The sequence below is a fragment of the Zootoca vivipara genome, chromosome 15, assembly GCF_965207765.1.
Source record: "Zootoca vivipara chromosome 15, rZooViv2.hap1.1, whole genome shotgun sequence".
Lineage (NCBI taxonomy): Eukaryota > Metazoa > Chordata > Lepidosauria > Squamata > Lacertidae > Zootoca > Zootoca vivipara.
Window position 1 is genome coordinate 1126909 of NC_142598.1, and position 13505 is coordinate 1140413.

At 47.6% G+C, this 13505-nt stretch overlaps 1 protein-coding gene across 2 annotated transcripts in view; it reads right to left on the reverse strand.

Annotated features, from left to right (window-relative positions):
• The window catches only part of PTPN18 (protein tyrosine phosphatase non-receptor type 18), a 47752-nt gene extending 43352 nt beyond the window's left edge, over window positions 1-4400 (reverse strand). For both annotated transcript variants that reach the window (XM_035140958.3, XM_088658473.1), the window contains exon 1: window positions 4243-4400. In XM_035140958.3, the coding sequence (XP_034996849.3) occupies window positions 4243-4335 (93 nt within the window). In that variant the 5' untranslated portion in view covers window positions 4336-4400. The remainder of the gene's footprint in view (window positions 1-4242) is intronic.
• Between the last annotated feature and the right edge of the window lie 9105 nt (window positions 4401-13505).

The window sequence follows — 13505 nt, forward strand, 5'->3', positions numbered from 1 at the left end:
GACACCAAGGAAAGCCACTCATGTTCCACTCATGTTCCACTCCCTCAAAAATACACCTTAAGAGCTAAATGGCATGAGAGCAAAAGATTTGTGACTGAGGCAGATGCACATCTTGTATTTAAAGTCCCCCCAGAACACATTTAAAGTGCATGACTTTCCCCAAAGAATCATGGGAAGTGTAGTTTGTTAAGGGTTTTAGTTATGGGTGGGGGAAACTACATGTACTTTAAATGTGCATTGGATGTGCTTGACATGCGTGGATCTGTATTCAGGTGTATGTGTTTTGAAAAGGCTCAATGCAGCTTGTGCAAGCCTCAGTTGAAATCAAGACCAGACAGGCCAGCCACGGAGCCCTCCCAGAGTCAACTCACCCACAAGGTGACCACGTCCAATGCATCCTGGCACATGATATGCAGCAACCGATTGGGGGGGGGGCATGTGCGGCTTAGAAGGACTCATCATCCCAGCCATCTGACAGGCCACGGAAAAGCTATGTTGGCCGAGTCAGCTGGGAACTCGCAGTCTCAGGAACAGGGGACAATTAAGGCCAGTTTTACAGGGCAGAATCAAGTCTTGATTTGGCATGGTTCTTGATTCTTCATACTATTAGCAAACCCATTGCCAGAACAGCACCAGGAGGTATCAGCAGATTTGAGGGGAAACCCAAATTTTGCAGAACGGCAAACAAATATTTAGAGAGGAGAACTGTAAAAACAAGAAAACCTGGAGGCTCCCAAATTGAGTTGAGTTTCTTTCCCCCTGAGGAATTAGTGGCCATAATTGTTCCCTTATGTTATAAGAATTTAAGGTCTCAAATATATAAATTAAATGTTCATAAATTTACAAGGCAGACACATACATAAAAATATAAATCACGTGTCTGAAGAGGAGAGCAATCCTGAAACCATTTTGACTCTCCCAAATTGACCTCAAACGTTTCTCAGCAAGGAGGAAGGAAATTGGAAAGCCTCTCTGTTGTCTTTTGCTTACCTGTCTTTAGGGCGTCTTTGTGTATGAATAGGGTGAGCCTGTGACCTGAATTCAGGAATTAAAGTATTTTCCATCACAAAAGAATGGCCGGGCTGCTCAAGTAAAGCAGTCAGCGACCATTGTCAGGTATCCTGGCAGACAGGATTTCTGTTGTAGACCGCCTCCTTCTGTGATGTATGTATGATGTTTTTGGGGTGGTCTTAAGCTACAGGGTGGGCAATTTCAAAGTCTATATAAGGGCTTGCACACCATTGTTCTGGGTTTCTCCTCCCTCCTGCATGTGGTGAGTGAGGACCGTGTTGCAGGGCCGTCTTAAGCGGGTCGGGCGCCCTGGCGCCGTGGTGCGCTGATCACTCCGGCGCCCCCGCCTCGCCCCGTTTCTTCCCGTGGCTGGTGGGCGGGCACAGCGCACAGTGTGGTTTTCGCGCGGCTTCGCCGTGCAGCACCCCCCTGCCGACCCAGCGCCCCGTGCCACCCAGCCTACCCCTAGAGCCGGCCCTGCCCTGTTGCAACAGTTTAATAAAGGTCAGGCTTACTAACTGCTTTGCTTCTCAATATTCTCTGGTTGGCCTCTGTTATTTTCTCCTACTGATAAAGAACCCACTTGAGGATTCTATACAGGCTCTTGGATACCCCATAAGAAAAAAGAAGCAGGTTTTTCTACATCAGTTATATGGGGAGAGAGGAGAAGGATGCACTTAGAGGTGTGAAATCTCCTTCCTGCTGCTGGTGAGTCCAGCTGCATCAGCCCTGCCCCATCCTGGCCTACATTTCTTTATCATGCTAGCAGGTAACAAAACATGGAGTCCGACTATGTATTAATAACTTCTCTTCAATCTGCATGCCAGCTCGGGTCTGGGAACAATGCAGACACTCTAGCTTCTCACACCCCCTACCAAATAAACACGTCTACACTACAGATCTAAATAAGTTTCAGCGCTATTTAATTGTCAGGGCTCCCAACCAGGGCCAGCCCAATACATTGTGGCACCTGAGGCAGATCCCAAAATGATGCCCCTCCTCCCTGCCAGAAAGAAGGGGAGAGGGAAGATTTGCCTCAGCAACAAGGAGAGCAGAAATATCAACATTGGCATCTGCTGTCCCAGTGGACCCGGCCACCTGAAGCACTCACCTCACATGGCCTCATTGGTGAGCTGGTCCTGAATAAAAACCAACATCAAGATCTGCTGTCCTGGGGACCCGGCTGCTTGAGGCAGCTGCCTCTCATTGGGGGGGGGGGGGCAGGCCCTGCACCCAGCAGAGAAGATCTGGGAAATGTTGTCAGATGAGAAGGCCAGTGACTTCTATTATAGCTTCAGGCACCAGGCCTGTTGGCGGACCAACTCTGCAAAGCTGCAAGAATGTCTCCCAACATGACGTGAAGGCTTGGAACATCAACCCTGCTTTGTGGGAATCCCTTGCAGATGACTGCAGTGCCTGGAGACAGACACGTCGTGCATCCACAGCAGTGAACAGAGGAGGAATGACCACTGGGAGGAATGCAGAGAGAAGGAACGCCATGGTGCATCTGTAACAGTGAAACCAGGCACCGTCCTCTGCCCCAGCTGCAACAAAACATGTCTGTCCCGTATCAGTCTCTGCAGCCACAGCAGGCACTGTAACTCTACAACGGTTTGACTTGCACTCCTCCATTGTCTCCCAAGACAGATGGATGTCAGCAACAACAACAATGGGCACTTGCCAAACGATTATTTATTTATGAGCTGCTTTACACTGGAACAGTCTCAAAAGTGACTTACGGAAGATAAATCCATACCAATGGAAACCAGAAAAACACCTTTAAAAACCACAATGTACATTAAAAGTGATCATCTAAAAATACTACTGTACTTAAGAAGACAACTCCCAAGTTCTTCTGCAGGAACATGACAGTCAATCCAGATTTGGTATAGTATAAACCACCACAACTTGCACCTCTGCAGTGTTTTCTGAGTGTTCAAAGCACTTCATGGCTAGTCACAGTTTTTATTATTAGCCCCATACTCCAGATGAGGGACTGAGGCTGAGAATGGCTTGCATAAGGCCACTTACCGAGTTCAGGGCAGTGGTGAGAGTTGAACTAGAAGCTTCTTGGTTCACAACTTTAGGGCTTATCCACACTTACCGTTGTACTGCTCTTTCTAGGTACAGCCCGTGATTTAAAGCACCACCTCCTTTTTTTTGATCCAGAGCTTTTCCCCGTGAAAACCCGCCCCTTCAAGTTCAACCAGAGCAAATGTCAGTCCAAGGAAAACGAGAATTGATGTTTGCTCCAATTCAGCCTTTTGCTTCTAGGGGGGGCAATTGCCCCCTCCTGCCCCCCTGCCTACGCCCATGGATCTTTGCCTGAAAAGTGTGCGCAAAAGGCAGCTGTGCCTGAGTGCTTAGTTGCTTATATAGCATCCTGTAAATGTATACCTGCATGTAAGCTTTTTACGCTAGTACGAATAGAGCAACCTAGAAAGATTCTTTTCTAAGAGTTGTATAGAATGGCATTTAGCAGGAAATAAAATTCTTGTATTCTTATTGTGATGGAACCAATCAAGGCTGGCCTGTACTATGGGCAGTTGGGACACCCAGTTTGGACTCTAATCCCAAGAAGACCCTTGTCAACTTCTCTCTGCTACTGCCATTCTTGCGCCTTGCTCTAGTCCTAGAAGGAAGATATGAGGCAGCCCATTGTAGTTGCTGGAAGGTTGTGGCTTCTTGGCAAGCATGAAATACTAATAATCTTGCACTCCTTCCTTTTCTCCTCCTAGATCTGGGAGCCTGAGCAGCAGAGGGATTATCTTCCCCTGGAGAGCAGGCAACATGCCTGGAATGCAGTTGGGAGAAAGCATTTGGGAGATGCATTTAGGCTTCCCTCCAGCACTCATCAGCTGGATTGTGTCATGTGGCAAATCATGGGTCAAAGCAGGACTGAAATGTCATTTTTAAACATGCTGGTTCTGTGAAAGTAATGCTACTCCTAGAAGATTAGACAGAAATTCAACCTGTGTAGCTTTTCTTGGAATGGAGATCCACAGGTAGAAAAAAAACTACCTGTTGAATTTAGGCCTGTCACCAGACCAGTAAAGGTATGGGAGGCCTACCAGGAAAAGGAAAAACCTCAGAGTGCGTGAGGAAAATCCCTGGTTGCAGTGAATAGTGGGGTGGAGAAGAGGTGCTGTCAGTCAGTCCTAAACGCAGGGCAGGGGGAGGTCTATTGCTGTCCTGAGTCGCCTTCTCCCCGCCCAGGTAAACAAGACTCACCTGGAACTCCTCAGCCAGCTGCCCCTTCTCTTGCCCTGCCTTGGCCTCGACCCGGGCTAGGAAGCCCTTCAGGCTCTCTGCACAGCGGCTCATCCCTCTGTCAGAAGAGGGACAAGGCAGAGTGGGAACTGAAGGCTATGAAATGCTAAGAGGAAGTTCAGGTTCTTGCAGCCACGCCTCCCCAATGAGGCTGGTGGGATGGGCCCAGACCTGTCTGGCTCTTTGCCCTCTCTGCACACAGTGATCAGGGCGTGTGAGCTTCTTCGGGCAACTGGCAGGGACAGCATGAATGGGATCAACATCACTGGCAAAAGTCTGCACTGTCCCCACCCCCCTGTCTAGGGAATATTATCCTGTGTTCAAGGTTTCTGGCATTATTGTCCCAAGGGCAGCTGTAGCTCAGAGTGTGAGCCAGGGCTGTAGTGGGAAACACAATTCTTCATGCATGTTCCTGGGGAGGTAAGTCCTCCTTGGTTCCCAGAGACATGTGACCAGTTACTCCCAGGGAAGTACCGGTATTCATATGATTTCAGCAGGGCCAGTTCCAGAGACTCCCCCCACCCCAAGTGGTTGAGCTGAGCAATAGATCACCCAAAGCTATGCATGATCTAAGTCAGGCATCCCCATTTTGGCCTACAACTCCCATGATCCCTAGCTAACAGGACCAGTGGTCAGGGAAGATGGGAATTGTAGTCCAAAACATCTGGAGGGCCAAAGTTTGGGGATGCCTGATCTAAGTGTTGCCTTCCTCATCCAGTGAACTATTGCAAAGGCTTCTGGGACATTCCTTTCAGATCACACACAAATTCACTGGTGACTCTTAAAGTGTTGTGGTCCAAAGCAACTACTTAGGTTGCTTGTGCTGCCAGACCTGCTCTGGATCGCAGCCATAGAAGGTATATAGACCAGCAGGCCCACCATATTTACACAGCAATTCCATAAATGCCTACTCAGAGAAAGATTTGTTCAGTTCAATGGGCCTTACTCCTAGGTGAGTGTGTATAGCAGGGGTGGCAAACCCATTTTGGGGGGTGGGGGCTGTGTGGGGACTTGGTCCAGCAGCATTTTCCCTCCCCATGTTGTTGTTGTTGTTTAGTTGTTTAATTGTGTCCGACTCTTCATGACCCCATGGACCAGAGCAGGGTCGGTGCTAGGGTTTTTTGCGCCCTAGGCGAGATCACCTTCTGGCGCCCCCCCCCCCAATAAATAAATAAAAATAAAAAATAGGAAAAATAAAAATAAAAAATAGGAAAAATAAAAAAATAGAAAATAGAAAAATAGAAAAATAAAAAATAGGAAAAATAAAAATAGAAAAATAGAAAAAAATTAAAAAGTAGGAAAAGAAAAAAGAAAAGAAAAAACAGTTGAGAGGCGCAGCAAGGTGGCCCCAGGCTTGTGCTCCCTGCGCGCCTCCGGAGCTTCGGGCGGGGAGCGCGAGCCTGCGGCCACCTCCACTGCGCCTGTCAGGTGTTGAGCGGCTTCAGGCCGCTCTCCAGAGGCACGTACACGCCTCGGGATAGCGGTCTGAAGCCGCTCAACAGTGACAGGCGCGGAGGAGGCAGCCCCAGGCTCGTGCTCCCTGTGTGCCTCTGGAGCTTCGCACGGGGAGCAGGAGCCTGGGGCTGCCTCTGCTGAACAGTTGACAGGCGCAGCGAGGTGGCCGCAGGCTCGCGCTCCCCGCGCACCTCCGGAACTTCACGCAGGGAGCGGGAGCCTGGGGCCACCGCCACTGCGCCTGTCAGCTGTTGAGCAGCTTCAGGCCACTCTCCGGAGGCACGCGCACGCCTCAGGAAAGCGGCCTGAAGCCACTCAACAGGTGACAGGCGCAGTGGAGGTGGCCCCAGGCAGCACTGGGGGGCAGTGGGCAGGCTGTACAGCGCCCCTCCATTTTGGCGCCCTAGGCAGCTGCCTACTTTGCCTAAATGGACGGGCCGGCCCTGGACCAGAGCACGCCAGGCACTCCTGTCTGCAGTTTGGTCAGACTCATTTTGGTAGCTTCAAGAACACTGTCCAACCATCTCGTCCTCTGTGGTCCCCTTCTCCTTGTGCCCTCCATCTTTCCCAACATCAGGGTCTTTTCCAGGGAGTCGTCTCTTCTCATGAGGTGGTCAAAGTATTAGAGCAGGCATCCCCAAACCTCAGCGCTCCAGATGTTTTGGACTACAATTCCCATCTTTCCCAACCACTGGTCCTGTTAGCTAGGGATCATGGGAGTTGTAGGCCAAAACATCTGGAGGGCCTCAGTTTGGGGATGCCCACTCTAAATGTTGTTGGACTCCAACTCCCATCAGATCTCACCCAGCATAGGGCATAGTCTGGGATGATAGGAGCTGGAGCCCAGTAACCTCTGAGGGACATCAGGTTCACCATCCCTGCACTATAAAGCAGGCATCCCCAAACTTCGGCCCTCCAGATGTTTTGGACTACAATTCCCATCTTCCCTGACCACTGGTCCTGTTAGCTAGGGATCATGGGAGTTGTAGGCCAAAACATCTGGAGGGCCCCAGTTTGGGGATGCCTGCTATAAAGTCACCAGATGCCAGAGTCTGAAGTCACTTTGCTTTGCTGAAATCAAAAGCATTAGCTGAAGAAATTAGCTATGTGTCAATGGTAAAGGAGTAGGTGGATGTCATGACACACTCAGAAAGGTTGTGAAAATGAAGGAAAGAGGATCAGCCAGCTCAATCGTGGGAAGATTTGGACTCCTTTATAGAGGGATACAAGCTTTTGCCTGAAAGAGCTATGAGTGCCCACCTGAAGCAGTTCACAACCAGGAGACACCTCCTTGCACAACTTTCCGCAACAGATTGAATGAAAAACTTCCCGAGTTCAGCTGAGCTCTATTTCTTTTTCTCTTTTTTTGAAATATATTTTTTTCTTTTTACAAATACAAAATATAAATGAACACAAACTGTAAAAACAAATCTATATAAAGAGACCCCACCCCCACCGCCTCCATGGGGGTCTCATTTTAAACACCTACAACTGTATATTCATACTCTAATTTTTATAACAAACAATATTGTCTATAATAATTTTTACACTACAAGTGAGTCAAAATCCTGCTCTCCTTTCCATCTGCTTGTAATGGTCTCCTAAAAAGCTGGGCTCTCACTCCCCCATATTAACCTCCTGAGGGCAAGAAGGGAACAGTTCATAGATGCAACATATTTAGAGCAAATAGGCTGCTCTGGTTTCATCTCTTTCATTTTGCTTAAATCTAAACATAGCATTTCCTCTCACAATTGACCTCAACTAACCCTGCTCCCCAAAACCAAATATTTTCTCATCTACCCACAAAATCTCATTCCCTAATCTACAGAGCAGTTTTGTAGTTTTTAAAAAGGTTTAGTGTTTTCCTTTTTAATGATTATCAAAGGTATAATAAAAGGTTTTGTGGTGCTATTAAAAAAACAAAAAGGTAAAGAGGCCAAGTATGAAGAGAGATGGCAGAAGCACCTCAGTTGACCAAACCAGCATTTGATCTGGTGCCTGTTTCATATGGAATCTGGGAGGGAGCCAGGCTTATCTTGTGACTGAGAGATACTCTCTGAGCTCTTTTTTTTATATTAATATCTGTTTGCACCATTGAAGTGCAATGCAAGATATGTTTATTCAGACCTACATCCTATATTAAGTTCAATGGGTTTGAATAGACCCACTGAAATTAAGTTAGGTCCATTAATTTCAGTGTGTCAACTCTTAGTACAACTTGTTTTAATATTTTCCTATATACATAGAAATGTAAGGTTGTCGTAATGCTGCAGTTTGTTTGGCTGCCTTTGGTGGCCATGCCAACTCCAGAAGACAACAGGGTGGCAGGCTGCCCTGACAAGCTGTTTAATAGAGGGGTGCTTCAAAGGGTGCTTCAAAGGGTGGTTTGGCAAACTGCTCTGTGAAACCTCACAGGCCCACTCCGTTGGGGCTGTGAGCAGAGGGGCTTGGGGCAAGCTGGGAGGGGATAGGTAGTAGTAGTAGTAGTAGTCGTTGTTGTTTAAGAGCAGTTTAATTGAACAAAATAAAACAAAAAGTATACTGTAACATTATAAAAGTGAACAATTACAATTCCATATAGTTATCTAATGTATAAATATTACACCCCCACACCTATCTATCTCCTACTATGTTTTGTATAAATGTGTTCCAAATTATATTTGCCCATGCAAAGTCTTAAGTCTATAAGCGATCCATTTACAAGTTGCAAGTGTAGTCATATATTCAATCCATTGATTAAATAGAGCTCTGTACACTTATCTTTCCAGTGCATCAGTATCAGTCTTTTGGCCATAGGGCAAAGAATCCATTTGTTGTTGTTGTTGTTGTTTAGTTGTTTAGCCGTGTCCGACTCTTCGTGACCCCATGGACCAGAGCACGCCAGGCACTCCTGTCTTCCACTGCCTCCCGCAGTTTGGTCAGACTCATGTTGGTGGCTTCGAGAACACTGTCCACGTTGTCCAATTCCATTTAGTAGGTATGTAGTTCAAAGGAATATTTTCCTCTGAATTTTTTTATTTTTTTCTGCAAAGTCGTATTTATGGGAGGGGAAAAGTGAGGGGTGACTGAGATCAGAGGTGTAGGGGGGGCAGGGGGTCCATGGCCCCGGGCATATCTGACGCTCCCATGACAGGCATGGAGCTCTGGCTGCTGAGATGTGGCAGCAGGCAGGTTGCAGGTGGGTCTAATGGGCAGGTGGGTGGAGGCCGTGGGCAAGGAGCCTGTTGCAGGGGGGCTCCCTTCACCCTCTGTGCATGTTCTGCTGTGTGCACCCCCTGGCATGCACCCCCAACCCAGTTGTGTAACACTTGCCCCACCCCAGGCACCTGCAATCCACGCTATGTTTCTGGCTGTAAAAGGAGGGCAATGTGTGGGGTAAGCGGGTGTGGCCAGTAGGTGAGGTTAGCAAGCAGAGTGAGCAAGGGCAGGAGCTCTTTGTAACTCAGTAGGCTGCATAGAACTTAGTGTGACTTGCTCCGGAGTAGATGTCATAGATGCTTTGGCTGTGATTCTTGCGTTGTGGGGGGTTGGACTAGATGACCCTTGGGGTCCTTCCAACTGTGTGACAGCTGAACTTGATCTACACGTGATATTGTGCGTGTATCTATATATATCTCTTAGAGGCTGTCTTGTAGTTGGGAACTGTGATCTATTTCTTCCTATTCTTAAATCATGGGCCCATGACTGTATATGCGGAAAATCCCTACAATCTGTAAATGAAATACAGTGGTACCTTGGGTTACAGTGCTTTATGTTACAGACTCCGCTAACCCAGAAATAGTACCTCGGGTTAAGAACTTTGCTTCAGGATGAGAACAGAAATCGTGCGGTGGCGGCAGGAGTCCCCATTAGCTAAAGTGGTACCTTAGGTTAAGAACGGTTTCAGGTTAAGAACGGACCTCCAGAACGAATTAAGTTCTTAACCTGAGGTACCACTGTAATGCTTTTGAAGAATAAAGGTGGTGAATGGGGGATTCTGGTAGTCTTAATTTCCAGTGGTTAATTTTTTTAATGGGAGTTATGCACCTGAGGTCAAGCCCAGGACCCTTTTTGCCTCTGAGAAAAACTTGATTTCTCTTGATCTCAGATAGCACCACGGACTGCGAACAGTCTGTGGTTAATCAGTGGCTGCACTCTGCATATGCTCTGATGTATCTCCTTTTTTCTATTACTTCACCTGTGCCAGGGCAGCCCAAGCTCTCGCATTGCTCGTTTATAAAGTGTGTACACTACATGCCCAGGAAACCCAAAAGTGGGGGGTCAGGGAGAGAACAGAAGAGGGAGCGTTTCCTGCCTTAACTTTGTGGGAAAATATGGAATGATAATTCAAATAACCCTTGCCTCCTCTAAACTGGCTGCTGAGGACTGGGTTGTACACATGGGAGTGCTCAGCAGCACACACATGTGAACACAATGTCAGGACTCAGGAGTCACAGGAACTGGCTCATTTCAGTACAGCTGCTGCCTTTGAGCTGTCAGAACTGCAGCTTGGCATGAAGTATTCTCAGGCTTTGAACTAGAAGGGCTATAGACCGTTAAATATGTTCTATCTTGGCTGGGAGACCTTGGTGCAATTCTCACTGAAGGTCCTGCTGTCTGCATGGCCTTGCTCGAACTGGGATTTTTCACAAATACAATTGCTGCTTGGGTGTGGGTGTGGGTGTGTCACACTTTTGAGAATACAGTTATCATTATCATCATCATCATCATCATCATCATCATCATCATCATCATATATTTATTGATATTCCTCCACCCTGATGCCAGTGGCGGGCCTTGGCACCTCAAATTTCAGTGGCACTGCAATTTGTGTGATGCCGCCATTTAGTGCCCTCTCGCCTTCTGCTGGATGTCATAGTTGTGGCGCCCCATAAACTCTGTGACTGGTGCAACTGCACCGCTCACGCTCCTCTAGATTCGTCTTGCTGATGGGACTCAATGAAGCTTACAGATAAAATCAATTAAACAAGATACAAGGCTGTATCTCCTGTTTGTAACACCCTTCTGTGCTATGCGCATCACTGTGTGTTACGCGAAATGCAGAAGAAAACGCTAAGTTCTTGAGTCATCCATACTGTGTCTTCTCTTTCCCACACAGCTCTGCTGTTAACTGAATGGTGCAGGAAGCAGGTGGTGTTTGAAAGGTCACTTTAAAAAAACAACCTCAAGGACATACACGTGCACTTGGATGGTGGGCCATTTGTGCATAGAGCTAGGTGTGCCTTTTCACCATCCTTTTAAAATATAAGGTGAAAGCATGCACACCTTTCCCCTCATTGCCTGCACAAAACTGTTAAATCTATATATATATATATAAATGTAGGCATTGAGCATGCAGAGGTCACAGCCTTTCTCCGTAACCGCTGAACCAAATTGCATCAAATTAGGACAAAGCGTACCTTGCCCATCAGTGAGGGATCTGGCATAATTTTTTTTCCAAAAAAGCACAGCTTTCATACCTTAAATAGTGATTAAACGGGGGGGGGGGGGAAGCGGCGCACAAATTAGACATCACCAGCAAAAGCTCTGAAGACTCCAGCAGCATCCAATAGAAAGGCAGATTGCACGCTGTCACCAGCAAAAGCTCTGAAGGGTGGCACCAAATAATGACATCATCAACCAAGCAACTGAAACCACCAAGGCGGACATTACCAGACCCCTAGGCCCCTGCCAGGCCCCCACTAGGCCCGGGGGGGCAGCATCCGGATCACAGGCCGCAGCACGGCCTTTGTTTTATGTAGGCCCTTGCCAGCCGCCAGGCCCCCACTCGGACCGGGGGGGGGGAGGAAAACCCACAGCAACGCACTTGGGGGCACAGCACAGCAAGGGGTTTTTACTTTAAAATTTAGCTGGCGTTGTGTCACATGCGAGGCTCCAGCGGCCATTTTAAGTAAGGGCAGTCGTGCCCATTTTAACCTAGGTTTTATACTATGACTGATTGCAAGCCTCTGCATCTTTCAAAAAAACAACAACCATGCACTTTCTCTCCCCAGTTTAAGTCCTCGGATATTTGCAGTGGACAACCCCCCCCCCCAATTTACAATATCCTACCTTCCCCTTGCCACTTCCTGGGTTTTTTATGGAACCGAGCAGCTCGGGCGCTTCGGAACTCGCCTTCTGTTGCTACGGGGCTGTGGGTCTTCGCTATTTGATCTCCCCCCCCCACACACACCCGGTCGGGATTATTAAAGTAGTTCTCTGGGTCACCTACTCCAAAATTAGAAAATCCAAATAACAAACAAACAAACACACACACACACACAAATCCCAAAACACACAACAACGCCCAAATCATACAATACCCACCAAAATAAATGACAACCCCAAAAATAAAATTAAACAATAATAACTTCTGCTTCTCATGTTCTTATTTCAAAATTTTAAAATCTAAATATATAAAAATGTTCACAATGCGTGCGCAGGGGCCAATGGGCCCAGGGGGAGGGGACAACACTTCCTGGGGAAAACAGAGGGAAGGGTGTCCTACCGAAACACAGGGATGAGCCAGGGAGTTGGAGGGAGGAGGGGCGGGATATGTCATGGATCGGGACAGGGTGGGGGGAATCACAGGGATGACCCACAGCAACGCGTGGCCGAGCCAGCTAGTATTAAATAATGTTATAGTTTTCCTTTGTGCTTTTCTTGCTGGAAGTGTACGGGCCATCATTCAGCATGCGATCTCAAAAAGTTTGCAATATATGGTGAAATGCTGTTGCAAACATCTGTGGCACCAGCAATGCTTTCCATTGTGATTTCTGAGTACAGAGAGCTGTTGCATAGGGTGGGGAAAATGGGTTCCTGAATCCTTAAGAGCTGTATAGTGGGCAGAAATTCAGTAGGTTTAAGTTTTTTGTAAATTGGAAGTACAAGGAAAAGCTGTGTAATGTTGTGTTATTCCACGCCCCCAATCCAAAAAGGTTGGTGGCACACACGTGCTCCTTTTTGCTCACTGGGTCATACGGCACGAAGGTGCCTCTAAAGAGCTATGTCTTTAGATAGCAGAAGCAAGATAGCAAAGCCACACACACGACTGCACATTGTGTCTTTAGTTATAATTGTGTCTAGTAGTTCAGAAGAAATGACTGGACCTTGAGATTATATATGGGGGGGGGGGCAATCCTTTACCTCAGTGGGTTTCAACTTAGGTACTAAAATAGCTCTAATGTATCTGTGCATACAGACCGCAACCCTTCACCATTTTCTCAGAATAATAAAAATAGAAGACCATACTGGAGAACCATGCTAGGCCAGACTCCAGTTTGTGCACAGGCAGTGTCTGGCATACTTTCCCCCTTTAATTTAGAGAAAGAGAAATAATGCTATTGCATTCCATAGAATGGGAAGAAAGCAGTAGTTAAAGCCCCTCTCCCCTCCCCAGAGATTATGGAAAGTGGCTAATTAAGCGCTAATAAGGTCATAAGAAGAGACCTGCTGGATCAGACCCAAGTCCCATCTCATCCAGTGTCTCGATTCCCCCAGAGGCCCACCAGACGCCTAGGAAGCCCACAAGGCAGGCTCAAAAGCCACCAAGCTCTCCAGCTCCTCTTGTTCCCCTGTTCTTCCAAGGCATTTGTTGCCTCTTACCTGGGATGTGGGTGGTGCTGTGGTCTAACCCACAGAGCCTAGGTCGGTGGTTCGAATCCCCGCGACGGGGTGAGCTCCCATTGTTCGGTCCCAACTCCTGCCCATCTAGCAGTTTGAAAGCACATCAATTGCAAGTAGGTAAATAGGTACCGCTCCGGCGGGAAGGTAAACGGCGTTTCCATGTG